Source organism: Copadichromis virginalis, linkage group LG23, assembly GCF_057382275.1.
Source record: "Copadichromis virginalis isolate Kocher_CV1m ecotype Utaka linkage group LG23, C_Virginalis_male_GT1.1, whole genome shotgun sequence".
In the NCBI taxonomy this organism is placed as follows: Eukaryota; Metazoa; Chordata; class Actinopteri; order Cichliformes; family Cichlidae; genus Copadichromis; species Copadichromis virginalis.
This window is the reverse complement of record NC_140639.1, coordinates 33,841,454-33,863,041: the sequence shown is the minus strand read 5'-3', so window position 1 is coordinate 33,863,041 and position 21,588 is coordinate 33,841,454. Positions and strand designations below refer to the sequence as shown.

General features: G+C 40.1%; 1 protein-coding gene across 2 annotated transcripts in view; it reads right to left on the bottom strand.

The window, feature by feature from the left end:
* Positions 1-20,511, bottom strand: part of lamb2l (laminin, beta 2-like) — a 62,833-nt gene extending 42,322 nt beyond the window's left edge. Inside the window, exons 1-2 of one of the 2 annotated variants that reach the window (XM_085447666.1) lie at positions 20,317-20,511; positions 8,645-8,700 (exon numbers count right to left, since the gene is read on the bottom strand). In XM_085447666.1, the coding sequence (XP_085303792.1) occupies positions 8,645-8,700; positions 20,317-20,384 (124 nt within the window). In that variant the 5' untranslated portion in view covers positions 20,385-20,511. Of the gene's footprint in view, positions 1-8,644; positions 8,701-10,426; positions 10,472-20,316 lie in introns of those variants that run through there. The other variant, XM_085447667.1, reaches the window with a different exon arrangement.
* Positions 20,512-21,588: the final 1,077 nt, after the last annotated feature.

The following is a 21,588-nucleotide window of genomic DNA, read 5'->3' as shown; positions in this document are numbered from 1 at the left end:
CTTGGTGGTGCTGTTCTCTTATTGTTCCCTTGCCACTGAGAGTACACCTTTGCTCGTTCTGTGGAGAACAGCTGGTTTATTCTCCTGCCTTCTATCTCTCTGGTGTACCTCCTTTCTCAAGATGTTTGTCCACTTATATATATATATATCGTAGTGGTTAGACTACACGCCTTTGGAACAGAGGATCGCAAGTTCGATTCCTGCCTGGGGCGTCTGTATCCAGTAAGGGTCCTAAGGCTAGACCCCCTATGCTAAACAAGCCTACCGCAGACATGAATAGGATGATGAACCTATGGATTCTTCGATACCCAACATCCACAATGACGGCGAAACAACTAGTAGCTCAGTGTTCCAACATTCGAAAGAAGGGACTGCTCTCACAGCTAGAGATTGACGAGGTACAACACAAATGCTACGGCAAGGAAGAGTCAGGACGCCAGGTCAGGGGGGAGATATCATCACCCCGACCCGAGATTGGGTACATAGCCCCAAGTGCGATAGGAGAAGGATCGTTGAGTGCGAGAGGAACTGACCTGAAAGATAGGATCATGGCCAAGCTTGAAACCTGGATCCCCCGTAGCCGGTTACCAAGATTACGTGAAGTACCCTCAGAAGGTCTGCTAGATGATGTTAATGCAGCACTACGGACAATACCGACACTAACAAGCTGATCTACAATACGGCAGCAGTGATCAGGGAGATGCTTGGCTACAAGTTGAACAGCCACAAGGGGCAGTACCCTCCATGGAGAAGGAGGCTAGAGGGCAAGATCAAAGTAGCACGGAGGGAGGTTAGCCAACTAACGGAGACCGAGCAATACTGGAAGAGCATATGGGAGAAGGACGCAACCCATAACGGCAATGCTCAGTGGCTAGTGGATCTGAGGGCAGACCACAGCGACCTCCCCGAACAGGGTACAGTAACCATCACAGTGGCAGATATCCAAGAAAGGGTCTCCAGTATGAAGAGTTGGACAGCACCAGGGCCCGACATGGTTCACGCCTACTGGCTAAAGAAGCTGACTGCACTCCACGAGCGTCTGGCAGCACAAATGAACCAGCTGCTAGTTAACGAGAGACACCCGGAATGGCTAACCGACGGTCCTGATCCCCAAGGACCCCAAGAAAGGACCGGTCCCCTCCAACTACCGACCAATAACCTGCCTCAGTACTACATGGAAGCTCCTGTCAGGCATCATATCGGCTAAGATGAACAGGCACATGAGTCAATACATGAGCGGGACACAGAAAGGAATTGGCAAGAATACCCGAGGCGCAAAACACCAGCTACTGGTAGACAGAACAGTCAGCCGAGACTGCAAGACCAGACTGACCAACCTGTGCACTGCCTGGATTGATTACAAGAAGGCCTATGACTCAATGCCCCACAGCTGGATACTGGAATGCCTAGAATTGTACAAGATCAGGAACTCAATGGGGATGTGGCGTACAACACTAGAGGCCAACTCCAAGCCCATAGCACAAGTCACCATCAAGTGCGGGATCTACCAAGGAGATGCTCTGTCCCCACTGCTGTTCTGCATAGGCCTGAACCCCCTCAGTGAGATCATTAACAAGACCGACTACGGAACGGAGCAGTTGTCAGCCACCTCCTGTACATGGATGACATCAAGCTTTATGCCAAGAGTGAACGAGACATCGATTCAATGATCCACACTACCAGGCTATACAGCAATGACGTTGGAATGTCGTTCGGACTGGAGAAGTGTAGTCGGATGGTAACAAAGAGAGGGAAGGTAGTCAGAACTGAGGGGATTGAACTACCAGAAGGCAACATTGCAGACATAGAGGACAGTTACAAGTACTTGGGGATCCCGCAGGCAAATGGGAACCATGAAGAGGCCGCTAGAAAAGCTGCAACCACCAAGTACCTGCAGAGGGTCAGGCAAGTCCTGAGGAGTCAGCTGAATGGTAAGAACAAGATCCGGGCCATCCACACGTACGCCCTGCCCGTGATCAGGTACCCTGCTGGGGTAATAGGCTGGCCAAAGGAGGAGATAGAAGCCACTGACATAAAGACAAGAAAGCTCCTTACCATGCATGGAGGGTTTCACCCCAAGTCCAGCACCCTGAGGCTGTACGCTAAGGGGGCCGGGGACTGGTGAGTGTCAGCACCACAGTCCAGGATGAGACAACGAACATCCAAGAATACATTGGGAAGATGGCCCCAACTGACCGAGTGCTCAGTGAATACCTCAGGCAGCAGAAACCCAAGAAAGAGGAGGGAGACGAGTAACCATCATGGAAGGACAGGCCCCTGCACGGTATGTACCACCGGCAGATAGAGGAGGTGGCTGATATCCAGAAATCCTACCAGTGGCTGGACAAAGCTGGACTGAAAGACAGCACAGAGGCACTAATCATGGCAGCACAAGAACAAGCTCTGAGCACAAGATCCATAGAGGCTGGGGTCTATCACACCAGGCAAGACCCCAGGTGCAGGCTGTGTAAAGATGCCCCAGAGACAATCCAGCACATAACAGCAGGGTGCAAGATGCTAGCAGGCAAGGCATACATGGAACGCCATAACCAAGTGGCCGGCATAGTGTACAGGAACATCTGTGCCGAGTATAACCTGGAAGTCCCGAGGTCAAAATGGGAGATGCCCCCAAGGGTGGTGGAGAATGACCGAGCTAAGATCCTGTGGGACTTCCAGATACAGACGGACAAAATGGTGGCGGCTAACCAACCGGACATAGTGGTGGTAGACAAACAGAAGAAGACGGCCGTAGTGATCAATGTAGCGGTTCCGAATGACAGCAATATCAGGAAGAAGGAACACGAGAAGCTGGAGAAATACCAAGGGCTCAGAGAAGAGCTCGAGAGGATGTGGAGGGTGAAGGTAACGGTGGTCCCCGTGGTAATCGGAGCACTAGGTGCGGTGACTCCCAAGCTAGGCGAGTGGCCCCAGCAGATCCCGGGAATAACATCGGAGATCTCTGTCCAGAAGAGCGCAGTCCTGGGAACAGCTAAGATACTGCGCAGGACCCTCAAGCTCCCAGGCCTCTGGTAGAGGACCCGAGCTTGAAGGATAAACCACCCACAGGGGCGTGCTGGGTGTTTGTTTTTTTTAAATATATCTATATATATCTATATATAGTCAGCTATATATATAGCTATATATAAGTGTATATATATATATATATATATATATATATATATATATATATACACACACACACACACATATATGTATATACATGTATGTATATATGTATATATATATATATAAAATATAGAAATATAGCAATTTTGATATAAAGGGTGCAGATGTTTTGTGTTAAAAAATACTGTATTCAGTGAAATAAGTGGTGCATTTCCACTTTAAAGACAGAGATATTGTTACAGTAGCGGATCTTCATATTAGATTCACAAGCCAAAACACTTGGGCATCAGACTGCTCTTCTGAAGTTTCAATGACAGAATCACAGTAGTGACAATGTTACTGGCTCTCAGCTGAAGGTCAGGTTTCCTCATTAGATCTTCAAAAAGTAAACTGCAGATCTAGCTCCCATGATTTGTTCCAGATTAAAACTGGGAAAATCCTTTTGTATGCTTAGTATGCATACTGTAGAGTAAAGCAATTGCATTTTGCAGCTGAAAAGACAACTGTGGAAATCATTTTACATTAAATATTTGCTTTCAAAACCTAAAGATTCTCTGGTTTACTCAGGCCAAAGTAACTAAGACTACAGCTCTTCCAATCTCTCTGTACACACAGACACATACACAATGTCTTGGAATCAGTTCAAGTACAAGATTAACAGAGGAAGATTTTCTGAATTCCAGTGAAACATTAACAATGCCTGGCGGTACTACAGACTATTCTACTATAATATACCAGGAAATACACAATAAGCTTTTAGCATATTGCAGAACATGTTAAAGCAAAAGGAAAGAGGTTTACATTTAAAATGCCACAACATGGTCACATACAGAAATGTACAAAAACGTGCTGCAAGGCAAACCTGTGGACTACTGATAAAGAGCAGACACACCCTGGACAAACATAAAACACACTTACATACATGCAGGAAGATAAACCGTGTTTTAAGCTTAAATACATTCTTTCAGAAGCAGAAAAACCTTCAACTTTATATTTGTCGTTGGCGCAGCAAAAAATTAAGAGTTATGTTCCAGTTCACTACTCTGATAACTATTTAACAATACAGACACAGAGAGTATGACTAAGAGGTATAACTGAGTTTCACCTGACCTCACTTTAAAGGTATGATCAAATAACCTGTCCAAGGTGAGGCACCATAAAACACTGTACATGGAAACCCTCTTAACAGACATTGTAATAAATTTGGCTTTAGAGTAAAACAAAATATGAGAATCCAAATTAAAATTGAGTCACGTCACGCTGCGCAAAGAAATAAAAATGTGCATTTAATGTACTCTGATAATTACCTACATCAGGTTTTCAAAAAAGGGCAGTTTTTTTAAAAGGGAAAATTTGGCACGACAACGACAATTTTATTGGAAATATAAAGACTGATAGAGACTATGATAAAAGCAGCATTCAAATGTGCCAAGAGATCCTCTCCCAACACTCTGTCTAGGCATGTATACCTCAGTACTGATTTAGCCTGTGTTTTAATTAATGACTGAGTTTGTGTTTTGAAGGAGACCACACATGCAAAGAATGCTACTGAATATAAGCCACTCTCAAAAGTGCTCTGACTAATGTCTTTCCTCAATCTGTGTAAGATAGGGTAGAAAATTGCATTTGCTTTGGTAATTACAAGGCAAAGTCATCATCCTATGCAGACTAATTTTTGAGATGCTTCTAGCACCTCAGACATGACAATAGCGTGGATCTTTCTCTTTGTGTGGGCTACAGACACTTTGGTTTTACCTGTCCTGACTAGCATGTAAGACTTCAGTGTGTGTATTGTTGAGGACTTTTTTTAAATACTGTACATCTATTTGCAAATGCATTTATACTCACAGTACCCACAATTACTGTGTGACTGTGGCTGATTGCATTGAAGCATCTTATTATAATGATTGTAGTGTTTAGTACCAACTTCACCAGTTATTTTGGTCTCTTGTAGATAATTCCCATCTTCATAACTGCCTTCTATTAATATAATTAGGTGACAAATAATACACCTGTGTAGTGCCTACCTTTATACTTAAAACTTACACTATCAAAAATGACAGAGTAGTTGTAAAACAGCTAACTGAGCTAACTTAGTACAGAAGCAGAACTAGTGAAGAATATGAATGATCTTCTCATTGAATCTGACAGCAGACTCATCTCTGTGCTTGTCCCGTTAGACATTCAATACTGCTGACCACAATATTCTACTACAGAGATGGATTTAAAGGAATTCAGTAGTCTGAATCATATCCATGTAATAGACTCCAATTTGTGCATGCACATTCTTACACATGCACAGAAGTTAGTCACAAAGTTCCACAGGAGTCTGTGCTGGGACCACTTCCATTTACATTACACAATGCTTCCCTTAGGCAATATTATCAGAACCCATAGGATACATGTTCTTTGCTATGCAGATGATACCCAGCTTATATCCATGAAGCCAGATGATACAAACCAATCAGTTAAACTGCAGCAATGTGTCAAATACATAAAGATCTGTATGATCTCTAATTTCCTGCTTCTAAATGAACACAAAATCAAAAGAGGGGCGATTGCACAAAAATTCTAGAATCGCATTAGCAGACATGAGCATGGGTTGACCTGGGGTTGTGAAGTACTTTTATTGCACCATGTTCATTCACTCATAAGCTGCCGTAACATGAATCAAATGGCTGAATTGTCACCTCAGCTTGCAGTCAAGTTCTATAAAGTCTTGCTAATGACCTACTCATTTTATTCAGGTGTGTTTCAGGACACCAGCCCTCGAGGACTGGAGTTTGACACCCCTGCTCTACGGGATCAGTGCTGACAGCGTCACAGTTGGGATCAGTCAAGGATCCTGTTCTGCTATGAATAAGCTGGCCATTTTAAGTGGCTGTATTTGTACGAAATGTCAAACTGGCTGCAAGTTTTATCCAACCATTTTAAATTTTCCATACTTGATCAACAGTTTGTATGGACTATATTGCGATCAGTAAAAAACAGTCTCTTGGGAAATAACAATTGAATAAGGGGGACATGTTCATAGAGAAGAGTAGATATACTGCAGGAGAAGAATGGAGGACTCGTAGCGGCTTGGAAACAGGCTGGTGGCAGCAATTCTAAGCATCTGTACCATCTGTGTATGCATCACTTATGTCTATGCATCTAACACCAGGAATGTTTTCTGTCATGAATAACATTTTCCTCATGTTCCTGCATTCCTGCTATAAGGCTGTATTCAAGTGGATGGTGTGGGTTTCATTGCCATGTGCCAGTGCTACATATAATCACATGGAGGCAAACCAGCTGCTGTTTGTGCGAGGCACATTCTTTACCTGGCTGTTTTTTGACACTCAGTATTCTTGTAAAAAGAACTACAGTAGGTTTTTTTTTCCTTGATGCAAATTTGTTGGTCCTCTCAAAAGATTACAATCAACATTCTACATTTCACCAGAATATATTAGATTCTTGGAATGGGAGGGTATCACTTAATTAAGACCGACAGGATAGTAAATGGAAAGTCAGTGAGGTGGCTGCAGCTTTAGTTCCTTTTAAATATAAATGTTTAACCAGTTTTGCTTTTCAGAGCTTCTTTCCTGGCAAGAAATAAATTTTTTCGAGAACAGCCTTCTTGTCAAGGTTCTTGCTTTGAGTAAAGTGAGTAAAGTGTACCTCCTTTTATGTCCTTTTTATTATTATTATTATTATTATATAGCTGCACTTGAAGAACTGCTCATTTACTTCATCTCCTTTATCTTTTTTCCCACTGGGAAAAAAGTGCTTTGTGTGTGGAGGGCATGATGAAGAATGGAGTGAATGGAGTGAATACAAAGAAGACAGTTAATGGTAAAATATATGTATGTAATAAATATATGCAAAGATATATGAAAAAACAGAGCTTGAAAGTCAGCAACAACATCAAGTTCTAAACTTGCTTCATCTCCTGGAAGCACACTCACTAACTGTTGCAGGATATTTAATGCAGAGGTCAGACATATTTACATATACCTTTATATATTTACACAATATTTACAAATATTAAAATATGAAAGGTTTTAAGTAAATTATCATCCATCCTAGATATTCAATGACTGTTAAACTGATCCTTCCATGCTTTCATTTATTCACAAATATGTATCACCAGATGAAGCAAAGTTCATGCTCATTATTATTAAAGTTTAGTTTCTGACCCTGCACGTATGAATGGTTCCTTCCTCCAGTTAATAATCAACATAGAGACTGACCCAGATACCTGAGAATAGGCGAGTTAGGAATGGCAAGCATAAAATATGTAATCAGTCTTTATTGTCATGTGTGTGAGTGGCTAAAAATATATAACAATTTCCCTTTAACTTATAAAAGTACAGCATAACTAACCAGGGGGTAAATCTTACAAGTGAAATGGTGGCTATGCTCTTGTGTGGCCCTAAAAAGTATCGCACAACCGTACTATTAGGCCTGCAAGTCCTCTGATTTAGCTCTCCTGTCAGTGGCCTATCATTCCACAAATATCATCATGGCAGGTTTCAGGAATCTTTTTAAATTTAATTCTAAACAAACATCTCAAAGAATTTTCCCTCAGAGAAGGAATTCATCCTAAGTGTACACTGAAGATTATGTTGTCTATTCTGAACCTGCGGTTCTGGTGTTAAATTTACTCAGAATATGACAATAGAGGAAATATTTTAATGCCTAAGGCATCGGCTGTTACAATAAGAAGTGAGTTTACTTTATAAAGGACCTATGAGGAAGTGGCATGCAGTGACTTTACAGAAAGACTGGCAGAGACAATTGCCCCAGCCCCATTCTCCCCGTACACACAAAAACACATTTCTCCACTATTTACCTATTTAACAAGATAAACTAGATGAGATTAAAACATACCATGAACAGACAGTCAATCTTACAACAACTTATGTCTGAAAGACCTTGAGGAGAGTGAACATAAGCAGTCCTAATATGCCAGGACAGGGGCTCAGGAACAGTAATGACCAGCTAATGTCAGTTCTCACAGTCATCTTCAATTTGTTGCTGGACTACTGTTGTACCTTCCTGCTTTAAGACTGCTGGCATCAAAAACCCACAGTCACTCATCTCAATGACTACTGCCCCACAGTGTTCCTTTTATGATGACGTGCTTTGAGAGACACATTGTCTCCAGCCTCCCTCCTGCATTTGACCCACTACAGTTTGCATACCGCTCAAATCACTTTACGGCAGATGTCATCTCCTCTGTAATACAACAGAGCCAAGCACATCTGGATGATAAAAACACAAACATGCAGATGCTGTATTACAATCAAAGGGCTCGTTGTCAACTTCAGGAGCGGCCAGGGCGGTAACACCACTCCTTATCAACAGCATGATAGTGGAGATGGTAACAAGTTCCTGGGAGTAGAGGTAATAAACACTCTGTCCTGGTCACTGCACACCGGAGCTCTTGCTAAGAGAGCTCAGTACTTATTACACAGGTCGAGGAATTTGTTCACCCCACAGAAAAAGACTAAACACATGTCTGACTTCTACTCACCCAGCATGAGGAGGCTCAGATGAACATTCATGATGGACAACAGGCTGTCTCTTTGCCTGTAACACACATAAATAATTTGTGAGAGAAAGAAATCAATAAAACATTTAGGCCACAGTAAAACACCACAATACACAGAGGCATTGTTTGTCCATAAACTAGAGTATTAACCACTGTCAGTCAAGGCAGGTGGTAGAGTCCCTTACAGATCTTAACAATGGTCTTGGCTGGTTGGAGTAATAATTACTCAGTGCTGTGGTAACAGCTGATGTTACAACACAACCTCCAGGCTTTGCTGTGATGTAGTAGTATGGGAAAGATAGATGGTCTTGACTGAAAAGAACCAACCAGTGTCTACATTGCTCATGTTAGATAGTCTGAAATGTTACTCTGAGATAAGTAAAAGTGGTTATCAAAAAGGCAAGAGGACCAGAATAAATGAAAAGACTAAGTGTATTTAGAAAGCATGTCACATCCTTGATTTCTTTCGCCCTACATAAACCTACTTAGTTAAGAGGGAGACAGATTTTATTGCCCCACAAAGGTTTTCAATATGAAAGAATTGCCCAGAAAGCTCAACTTTGCTTGCTAATCCAGGAGATACTTTTTGTGCATGTGAAAAATATCAAAGGATACAAAAAGTTTATTGATCTCTAAAGAAAAAAAGTATCAAGTTTTCTGTATTGGTAGAGAAAATTTCTACTATGTGCGGTCTGTTTCTCATGATAAACAAAATGTAAAAAGAGACTGTCTGCAGGGTTTCTTTGTTATATGCATATCGTTTTAGAACAGTTTAGCTGCTGCCTAAATGCAAACTTTTTGCCTTTATTAAGACATCCATGCAGAGAGACATAAAGGGAGAAGACACACAATAAACAACCTGGGATAAATTTGAACCAGGGCCTCTGCAGTAGCCTTACTACTCAACTTGGTGAGCTAGATTGTAAAGAAAATAGTATACTTATTATTTATAACTGCAATAATAATTTGCTTCATGCACTACCAGAATTTTACATGTGACACTATTTACTGTCTAGACGATGGAACTGGTAGGATGCTCAAGTAAAAAATGGAAACACAAAATGCTGGATTTTTATCTATAATACAAAAAAATCTATTTGTTTTACACGTTTTGTTTAAAATCAAGAGCATATAAACTAGTTATTAATGCAGAAGGCATACAGTCATCTTTCCATCAATCACATAACTTCATGGGCTTACAACAAAGGTAAGATGGATGTGCTTCTTTTTTTTTCAAAAACAAAAAAGTCCCAAAAACACTAGATCCCTGTTAGTGAGGGGCCACTTACTGCACAGTCTAAGAGTGGGAAGATCTGCAAAGAATCATAATGCCTGTTTGCCACCGCAGAGTTGCAAAGAGGTATTTTGTCAATCAGTAATATTATATTTAACCCATCCAAGATCTACATGGAAGGATGAAGATGACAATAAACAGTTTTGATCAAAACTACATTCTAGCAAAAGCCATTTGGTAAGAGTTAAAACAAAGAAAAAAAAACAACCTGTAGCACTAATCTTAAATTTTAACAGCTACATGATTAAAAGTTTACAGTTTAGACACAAGTGGCCCACATGAGTGGCGACAGCACGAGGTTGCCTTTTAATCTGAACTCTTTGCCACAAGCTACAGAAATACCCAAAATATATTCAGAGTTTAGCTGATATTACACAAATGAAAAACCTATCTTAAAAAAATAACAACAAAAACACAACTGGGTAATATTCATGATGAATCCAACTAACTGAGAGCAGCCTTGTACTCACACAGCCATGGGTCACCTCACTCTGCTCTGCACAGCGTGGTCAGAATTGCTCACTGGAGGCCAACCTGCTTGACAGTGCGTAGATTCCTGTATTCCAGTGCACGTGTTCAAGCCTTGGACCCCAATGTGTACATTTCCGCATGCATGCACATGTGCAGTGTGTATGTGCGGCAAAATGTGTAAAACAAACTTGAAAGTGCAACCGACGGCAGCGATGTAAAAACACAGGGAACGCCACCGGCCAATTGGAACGCAACGTGTCTGAGGGACCCCCTTCATTCCACTCGTCCCTCCCACTCCCTCTTTTTTGCTCTCCCTCCAGCCCGTCACTAGGGCACTGGGGTGAATGGGCAGCTATTCTTATTCTAATTTCACTGTCACTCTACAGGCCACTGCCTGAAAGAAGGGAATGGTCTCCAGGCTTTTGGAATGCACCACCCCTTTCTTCTGGACACTTGGAAGAGTGAATGGTGAGAGAGGAAGATGAGGGCAGAGAAAAAGAGCGAGAGGGACAGTTCAATGAGGAAGAGGAAGACGAGAGGATGATGGAAGAGGAGGGAAAATTTAATGTCAAAAATAAGGAAAATAATGACAAAAGAAACTGAGAAGAGTGGTACCGGCAGTCTGATCAGTTTAGCTTAATACAAACTAGGCGACTCTATAACAGCATTTTAATGGAAGTTAGAAAGAAGAACGACGCAGAAGATGAATTTTCCACATCTACTCTGATCAGCCCTGTCTCTGCATTAAATTATAACAAGTCCACCAAAATACTGAAGAGCAAATTTTAGAGGAAATTTTCTATGGTAGAAATCCCAAATATTCAGGTCAGGTGCTGTACAAACTAAATGACTAAATAACATAAAAGAGACCGACTAAATCTCTTCAAAGTATAAAGGAAACATCTTTGGGATTAATTTTGTTTTTTTCATTAATGTGACTACAAACCAAATGAAATTAACCCGTGTGTCATTTTGGACATGTGACAATAAAGGCTATACAAACTTCTTTTGGCGACCAGAGGGGTTGCCCCTGTTTGACATAAAAAAAATGTTAGTTTATGATATGTATGCATTGGTTTCACTTTTCAAACCTGTAAGCAGCATTCACCCATCCATCCACAGATGCAGCTGTCAATCCAGCTGTCAGGGCGAAAGGACAGGTTGTCAATCTGTTGCACTGCTAATTAGCTCATTGCTTTAGCTCGATATTTAGCAGGAAAGATAACACCGTGCCAATAATCTTCTTCTCATCAACAATTTACCAGAAAGAGGATTATTTTATTCTAAAAATAAAGTTTAATTTATATTTTAAAACAAGACTACTTGTATAATCACAAAATTGCATGTGCTGAGAATTTGTTGTTCCTTTTTTATCCTAACCACTGAAAAAATAAAGGATTTGAAAATAAAACTGAGCTGAAGCATAAGCATAAGGTCAAAGAGTTCAATTCCATTCAAATCACAGAAGTGACTCTGCTGCTGTGAATAGATTAGCAAAGAGAAAGGTGCATGAAGATGCATGATAGTACGCATGTGCATTTGAAATGAGTGTGTGTGGGTCATGTGCATGCATACATCAGCGTAACTTTGTGCTGAACATTGTGAGGGGGGGGGTCACCATCTCTGTCTAAATAAATAAATCTGGGTAAATTCCCAGATGATTAAACATGCAACTATTTTGCTGGTAATACCTGAGATGAGTAAAGAAAATCAACAGCCTATTTATGCATATATGGGGTTATATTGGTTGGGTCTGATTATTGGGAGGGGGGTCATAACCCCCCTAACCCATCTGAAAATTACGCCCCTGCATGCATGCGTGTGATTCAGGCGCGACAACTTAAAAGCTGCAGCACAGAACAAAGCAGCTTTCACAATCACAGCTCTCTGCTGATGTGACCTTTCACCTCTCCTAAAAGAGCGAGATACGTCTCAACACACAGTAAGCACGTACGTGGCAAGTGTAACTAGTAGTGACTTCAATGCGGTTTCTTAATCTGCTGTAAGAGTTCATAAATCAATTACTGAAAACTTCAACTACAATTCTACAAACATCTGAGAATTTGATCCCCTTGAAAATAAATGCAACATATTATTCAGGGTCAGAAACTAAGACACTACTTTCACAGAACTAAAGAAAAAAGAGCAGATCAAAAATTAAAAAGAATTGCAAGTATGCCTCTAACACTCTAGCCTGCAGCTCTTTTTAACGTATATCTTGCAATCCTCTTGTAATCCAACTATGCGGGTGTCTGGGTGTTAGACAAAACTACAGTAAAATAAATCAGATTGGCAACTTAGGGGTTGACAGTGGTTTCAGCTGCATGTACAGACATTTTCAGACTTTCATCATTTTATTCATTTTTTAAATTTTTATATAGGTCAAAGTGTCCCAGTTTTAGGCTGTAAGTAGCAAGCTCTTATGGATGTATTTAAATATAAGAAAAACATTGTTATGAATATGCAAGCAATAGGAACTGAACCTGGAACTCTTCTTAAAGTAGACAAATAAGACAATGATCATCACACTTAGAGGTCTTTGGTTAGGTTTCACTGCAGGCAGTCAAAGACCTTGAGCAAAGACTTTGGCACAGACGAGCACACAATCTCTACAATAGGACAGATAAGACGGACCCTGCAGAAAGTTCAGTGCCACCACTATAACTCCTGCATAGCGGTCGGACAAAGCCAAGGAATCTCTACACTCAAGTCCAAACAAACCCAGGTTCCCATATCCTTGAAAACCATAACATGATAAGCCTGACTCTGTGCGTGTGTGTGTCTGTGAGTTTGTGTACACATGAAATGAAGGCCGAACTACTGAAATCACTGCTGCCAACACACTGCAGCTTGAGTCACTGTTGTTAACATGCTGTAAAACAAGGTTGGGCTGAAAATGGGATCAGATCATTTCCTGGAGGAAGTTTACTTTCCAACAGGCAGGTGACTCGATATTTATGGTACCGTAGTATAGACAACCCATAGACAACCCATTTCTGCAATGTTATAGTCGTCTAAAGCAGGACAATAAAACAAAAAAAGCAGCAGAGGGCCTTGAACATAATTTATATAATTTATTGATAAGAAAATGTCACCTTTTTTTACCCAGCTGTCTTAGCAAGAGGCAGCGTACACCCTGGACAAGTCACCAGTCACAGGGCTAACACCCATTCGCACCTGTGGGCAATTTAACATTTCCAACTAACCTAACCTCACTAAGTGCATGTCTTTGGACCCAGAGAGAACCCACACAAACAGACGCCGGCCTGATGGTGGAATTGAACTGAGGACCTTCATGCTTTAAGGTAACAGTGCTAATAACCAGGGTTACTCATCAAATACTGAATTATGGTGGGTCTGTGGGATCAAATAAAGAAATTATGACCACTTATACCTAGAATTACTGACATAACTTTGACCCCGTATAAATGAATATAAAACCACCTCTGATGGAGCGTGAAGAACTAATCCGAGCAAATAAAGAGTGAAATCCAGAGCAGAACAAACAAACTTCAGGTCTCAGCAAGAGCGCTTTGGAGGTGAACATGCTTGAATTAAACATCTGCGGGAAATCTACATCCTCACTTACGTTGTAAATGGAAACTGCTCCCACCCCTACACCGCAACCCCCCACGCCATTCAAGCTGCTGTGGGATACCTGGGGCAATCCACGGTGTGATTCCATATCTTGGGAAGTACATGTGAGCCCAAGCAGAAGGTTACAGCGTGGGGTTTTATATATCGCCTTTATTTTAGAGCAACTAATGTCACACATTATGCCAGACTATTTTTAAACTTTTTCAGTGTTCTTCTTCTGTAATAATTACTTTATTTAGCTGTCTTAGTTACTGTTTTTGTTATTTGTTACACCCTGTTTATTAGTTTATTCAAATGTGTATTTTAACTTTTTTTTAATATCTGTAATCAAATTATCTAAATCATTTATAAAAACTAAAAACCATACATACTTTTGTTTGGTCAAATCTCAATTAAAATTTAAAATTAGATGAAAATTAACGATTTCTTCAAGAAATTACTTCTCTGCCATTACTTCGGTTGCTGTAGAGCGGGCTCAAATGACCTGGAATCCTGTTAAGTTCTACTTACATTAATGGTATCCATCCATCATCTTTATTATGGTGCTGGCATCTATCCCAGTTAGGGAAAACCCTAGACAGGTTCCCAGTCTGTAGCAGGGCTCAGAGAGACTGACAGGCATTCATGCTGGCATTCACACCGTCTGTCATTTTAGAATCACTGATTAATCTAACCCTCTGCATGCCTTCAGGCTGTGGGAGAAAGACAGAGTAACACCTACATAGTAATCTATTATATTGTAGGAAATGTTTTTCAGGAAGGAATTACAAGTAATCTATTTCACACCATGCCCCTCAGACTTTAAAACTTTAGGAAAGATCTCCTATTTGGGATGGGACACAACATATTTGATTATAAAAGAGTGTATGGAAGAAGCTGTTTCTGAATTCTGAAAATCTGCAATCAGAAAAGATCTACAAGAAAGAGACAGATATTTAACAATTTTTGGAACTACAACTGTAACATGCTTCATAACTATACAATATAGACAAATACACATTACATATATATAGCAGCTTAACTTTTTTCCCTAAATTTGTACAAATTCACTTCCTCTAATGATACTGACTAAATGTTTAGAGCAAAGAACTGAGACAAGATTGAAACCACCCTTGAATTAGTCTAATGTACAGTGATGTTCCGTATGAAAATGAAGGATACAAGCTATAAAAAATACAAGGTTAAATAAGAGCATAACGCAACAAAACATACAGACATTTAATTAAAAATGTGAAAGTCCATTGCTGGAATACACACAATATATTAATAGAATCCTTGTCCAAAAATACACCAAATCACTTTGTGTATGTAGGAATCAAATAAGATCATGTCTTTCCATTTTGTTAATACTGGTTCAATCCCACTCATTATACATGAAAGCCTTTTTGCACTGAACTGCAAGACATGAGTCATATTGGTCATAAATTACTTTAACATCCCTTAAAGCCACAATAACTGTGTCTCCTCAGATCAAATTAAGCCTATGTTGAAGTCACTGTGAAGTTATTTGGAGCACATCTTTCAAAATGCAACACATTTTAAAAGCCTACAGGAAAAGTTTGTGATGGAAGTCGAGACTTGTTTATAATAAGGACACGATTAAATCTTACCCTTTAAGGAAATTAACTTAATATTTAGATTAATAGAATGAGCTGGGTTTTCTATTACCATATAGCTGGAGGTGAGTTAACAATTCCAGCTTTATAGATGAGCGGCCTTAAATGCCTCAGCCCTTCTCAGTCAATGTTCGCCCCTTTATTTCAGAGCATCTGGTGCTCACTGACCTCATTTAAGCCTCTATTGCTTCAGTCTCACGTTATAACATGTTATAACAATTGTATGCACCAATTGCTCACACAGAACACCTTCAAAGTAAACAGTTCAGTTAAAGAAAAACTGCCTTCAAACGACTTTCAAAACCACTGCATAAATCATCAGATCATCACCCCGGGAGCCAAAGGAAATCTCATAATGCTGTCTGGACAGTTGGCGCGTTTTATACAGTAAAGAAAAGATCACAATCAAAGACAGTTTTATCCAGATTTTCTCTGCTGCTTGACACAAGCATGAAATAAAGCACACCCAATACCGCCTACTGCTTGGCTTACATTTGCTCCACACCACCTGTGTACACACAGACACACAATGGGAAGTGTGAACGTGCAATCCCCTTCAAAACACAACCGATACATTTTGTTTTTTCTCTCTAAACAATCGAGCAACATTCTGCATCAGATCACCTGAAATGAGCGTTATCGTTCAAAGTCTTTGGTGTTTTACCATATAAAGCAAAATAAACTCAAAGGGACATGCCTGTCTGACAAGCCTGACAAAAACTCACGCAAGGGCATGACCAAACAGTAGCGAGTGAGGAGCTCCTGCAGCGCGTTGCAGACACATGCGAACGAACGTAGTCGTGTTTGGACTAGAAAAACCGAGGATTAGTTGGCGCAAGGTGGAGATGAACAGGGCAGCTGTGAGGTTGTGGCTCAGCATTAACACCTTTGTAGTAGTGCCTATAGAGATAACCGAGAGAGTGCTGCAGTTCACTAGACAACAGTGTTACCTGTGAACTATTAGAAGTGCAGTGTCACATATTAATGTACCTCCGACTTCTGTCAGCCTTGGCTAGCTAACACAATGCATGGAATTCCAACAACAAAGGCTAGCCATGCAGATAATGCAAAATTACCAGATCTGTATCACTTATTGTAATAATTTTTCTTCCACAGCTTCTTGTGTGGCTCATTGGCATCTACATTTTTTGCACATAAAAGTGCAAAAAAAGGTTTTTATTATATTACAATATTTGAAATTCCTATTGTTCTGTTGGACTGACTAAGAGCACAGAAGCCCTATTTATAGGTTTGTATTAAGGAACAAAAGCAAACAAAAGTAATCTAACGTGACACTTTATTAGATACTCCTTACTAGTATGAGTTGGACAACCTTTTGTTTTCGGAACTGCCCCTTTGTCTTCGTGGCGCAGGTGCTGGAAAATCCTTGATGTATTTGCAAATACTGAGATGACAGCGTCTGCAGATTTGTGGGCTGGCGGTCATGATTTGCCACATCCCAAAGGTTCTCTGTTAGATTGAGGCCTGGTGACTACAGTGAACCCATTGTAATGTTCAAGAACCCAGTTTAAGATGATTTGAAACAGCCATCAGAAGAACGGTACAAATTGGTCATAAAAACATTGCTGACTCACTTGGTGAAGTTTTGTTTCTTCACCTTGCAAATCTACTGGATTTATACCATTTTTACACCACTTTTTTTTTTCAACTGAACAAACCAAAGGTCTTTGCTATTTCTTTGATGGATAGTCATTCATTTTTAGACTTTTAGTGATTTTTTTTCTTTGCATTATCCTCCCATTACTTTTCATATTCATATACAAGTTCCTCTTTGAAATGATGACCCAGTTCTCTGTTAAATGAACCATGTGTGAGTTCTTTTATGAAAGAACTAGGGCTGTTGTCATGCTCCTCAGCCTTTGATCCAATGTTTTATGTTTTTGGTGTTTCAAGTTCTGTATAGATATTTAGTATTAAATATCTTCAGTTTGAGTCTTATTTACTTTCACCTCTTTATATTCCCTCAGTGTTTCACGCCTTTTCATTCTGTGTCATTTCCTGTGTTTAGTTCTATCTGCACTCTTCTGTCAGTTATTGCTCCTCAAGTCCTTTTTATTTTGATTCTTGTCATTAGACTGCAAATAACAAGTTCAGTTGCACAACAGCCATATTAGTATATAAGAAACAGCATAGACACCACATTGTCACCAGTGCTACAATGTAACAACTAAGTGAGGCTGACTGAGGCAGGGTTTTTGCCATGCTGGATTCTGTCATGGGTATCCCAGCTGTTCCTGCAACCTTGCATGTCCAGAACAGTAACACCTCTGATCTGATGATTCTTGGTGGCAATAAAACTAGACAGAAGTACTGAGATGAGTTTCTTCAGTCTGCACTTGTGCCTTTTCTGTGGCAACACCCCTACCTGCAAATGTTTCATTACCACACTCCCAAAGTAGCATCAGCCTTTCTGGAAGAAGCATATCCAGTGTCTTTGCCAATACTTAGTCTAAATATATCTCCTACTGAACACTACTTTAGACATGCTGGGTTGATGTGTCCATCAGAGGCAGCCATAACCAATGATGACTGCACAGCTGGAGGCTGCAATCATCCTGGAATCAACCAGGTCATCAAACAGTGAGTGTATGCCAAAGTGTTGGTCTACAAAATCCCTTAAAAATACAAACTTCATATTCTATTTTTAACTAGTACACCATCAGCCAAAGCAGATAGCAAATATATGTTTCTCTTACATGTCTTGGTTTACCACTATAGCTCCGAGTAGCTCATGGATCCTTTTAACCCTTAGTTAGAGTTGTAAATAGAAGTAGGGTGACAGGCCAGGTACTAACCTGATTAAAACTACACTAAGCCTATAAGAGCCATGGGACCCTGTGCCTCCAAACACAGCCAATACCAGGATAAGCTGATGAAAAGAAATTAATGCTAAAAAGCATTTTTTGAATTACAAGGAACAATATGTCAAGGGCAGTAATTTAAATGCTTTTTTCTTGATATGAACAGATAAAAAAGAAGTCTTTATATAATTACTCTGTACGGCCTTACAATAAATAACAAACCCATCAAAATACAGAGACAAGAAGATTAACAATAAATATGGTAACAGAATCAGGTACTAACAGACAGATGAGACAGAGGAGGGACAGCCAAGGAAAAACTGGGGAGATTAAAATAACAACAAACCACAGCTCAATTAATCTCTTTGCTTCTTTATGATACAATATTACTATGAGACTACTGTAAACAATGGAATCACTCACTTTAAGAAACTGTGCCATGGCACAGTTTTCTTTTTAATTATTTTTCACTTCCTTGAGCACTATTATGAAGGGCCAGTACCAACAAATATATTTGTCAAGCTCCTGAAATGTAACTGTCAAACACCGTCTTTTCTTCTTTATATGACCTCTGTAGCTGTAACAAATGTTTGACCACATTATTTTAGATGCTGAATATGAGCTCTGCTCCGCATTAATCTTAGCTGCTGGTTAATCTGGCAGGAATGTGTGCAAGAGTGTCAGAAATCTGCCTCCCAGCCATAAGAAAACTTGTGGTGTCAGTGAGAAAGCATGTCCACACATCCATCACTTTACAGGACACACAAGCTCATATTCATCAAAGTCATAATAGAAATATATACATTCCCCTATGGCGATCAAATATTCTCAAAATATGCTTTCCAATTTAATGATAAAAAAAATGATATGAACACATTTTTTTCTGTGCTATGACTAGTCAAGGTGTGCTTGTTCAGGTTTTTCCCAGGTATGCTGCCATATCCATATCTAGGACTTGGCACCGATTTTACACAGGATGTCTTTCATGGAGCAAACATTTATCTGGGCTTGGAAGCAGCACTAGAACAGCACTAGCTTGTGGCCTCCTAAGGTCACCTGACATGACAACTAATACCTTGCGGTGTGTGTGTGTGTGTGTGTGTGTGTGTGTGTGTGTGTGTGTGTGTGTGTGTGTGTGTGATTGAATGAATGACACTTGAAAGTACTTTAAGCACTTGACTGCGAAGAAAGACACTATAGAAGTACCAGTTATAAGTGAATCAAACTTTGGATGCACACTCTTCTATGCACGTTTAAATCAGATATAATAGAGCAGAGAGAAACTATTTTTCCTACGAAAAAATGTCAAACAACCTCCAGTGTCTAGATACATATTATCATATTATCTAAGTGAATGTTAACAGGGATTTTGCTGCACTTGCTTTAGCGTCACCAATAAAAACCCATATAAAAATCCAGCCTCAAACATGAAACACAAAACGCAGTTGGATCATTTTTAGGGGTTATACCTACAGTAGCAGTTGTAGTAGTCAACAGTTTCTGGCTACATGTATCTACAAGGTGCAGAAAAGTTCGTTCATTTATAGATTCTTTTAATTCCTTTGATTTTATTCTCACTACGTAATCATTAACGCAAGCTAAGCGCTAACAAAGATTAATTAGCCTTAGCATAAAAGCAGTCTTCAATGTCACATTTTAGCCCCTACATGGGTTTTACTACTGCAGCACCTGGGCTACAGTAATAAGACAAGGTTTATATAAACTTGCTCTTCAGCAAACAGAGGAGCATAAGCTCACTGTAACAGTATGACATTGGTGGTTGTGAGTTATTGGATTTCACTGAGGAGTTTCCTTACAGAAAAGTTTTGAAAGACAAAAATTAACACAGCTCACCTGCCCCGAAGCTTTCTGCTGGCTCTGTTCGCTCCTTCACACACACACACACACACACACACACACATACAGAGCTAAACTAAATTTCTTTCGTTTTCTTTCACTCAGACTCACACAGACACACACACTCTCTCTCTCTCTCTAACAGAGCTCGTCCCGCAGCGGCTCGATGCACTGCCTGTGTGAGTTCGGTCCTCGGTCCTGACGAGGTACGGCGGCGCGCTCAGCCCCGCCAGGGGGAGGTGTCAGGCAGTCCCAGGTAAGAAGGAGCAGGTAGAGTTCGTTCACAGAGCCCGACCACGCCCGCAGAGACCAAGGCCACAGGCAAAGTTCTATACTTTAACTCTCAGTGTTGAAAAGTGTTGAACTTCCTGCAGTGAGAGGTCAAACTTGCTCAAGAGAAAGCAAGCAAAAAAAAAAGTTGGAGTGAAAATGTTTACTGTTTATTTACTTATGGATTCCACGTGGATTTCAGATTTAAACTCCAGTATTTTTTGGAGGGAAGTGGTTTGCTTTAACACATACTCTAGTGCACAACTCTTGGTGTCACTTATTTATGTGGAATATGGAGCTCTTTCCAGCTCTCACCCTTTCATACTGTAGACTATTTATGTTTGGTTTTTTTTCACTTTCCTCAAAGAGCAAATCCATTTATGTTTCATATAAGTGGGACTTTTCATACAAGCTTGACTAAAATGTCAATGTTCATTTAAATAGCCTTGTTGGAAAAAATATGCCTTTGGTACAGCCTTTTTCAAGTGTGTGTTCCAATATGTTTCTGAGGCCTCACCAGACAGTGAGCATATATTTGATCAATATACAAAAATGCTCATGTGGCTTTTTTTTTGTTTTTGGTGCATGAGCGTCACATACTATATTCTTTTTTAATAAAGGAAACAAATCACAGAATATACAGGGAGTGCAGAATTATTAGGCAAATGAGTATTTTGTCCACATCATCCTCTTCATGCATGTTGTCTTACTCCAAGCTGTATAGGCTCGAAAGCCTACTACCAATTAAGCATATTAGGTGATGTGCATCTCTGTAATGAGAAGGGGTGTGGTCTAATGACATCAACACCCTATATCAGGTGTGCATAATTATTAGGCAACGTCCTTTCCTTTGGCAAAATGGGTCAAAAGAAGGACTTGACAGGCTCAGAAAAGTCAAAAATAGTGAGATATCTTGCAGAGGGATGCAGCAGTCTCAAAATTGCAAAGCTTCTGAAGCGTGATCATCGAACAATCAAGCGTTTCATTCAAAATAGTCAA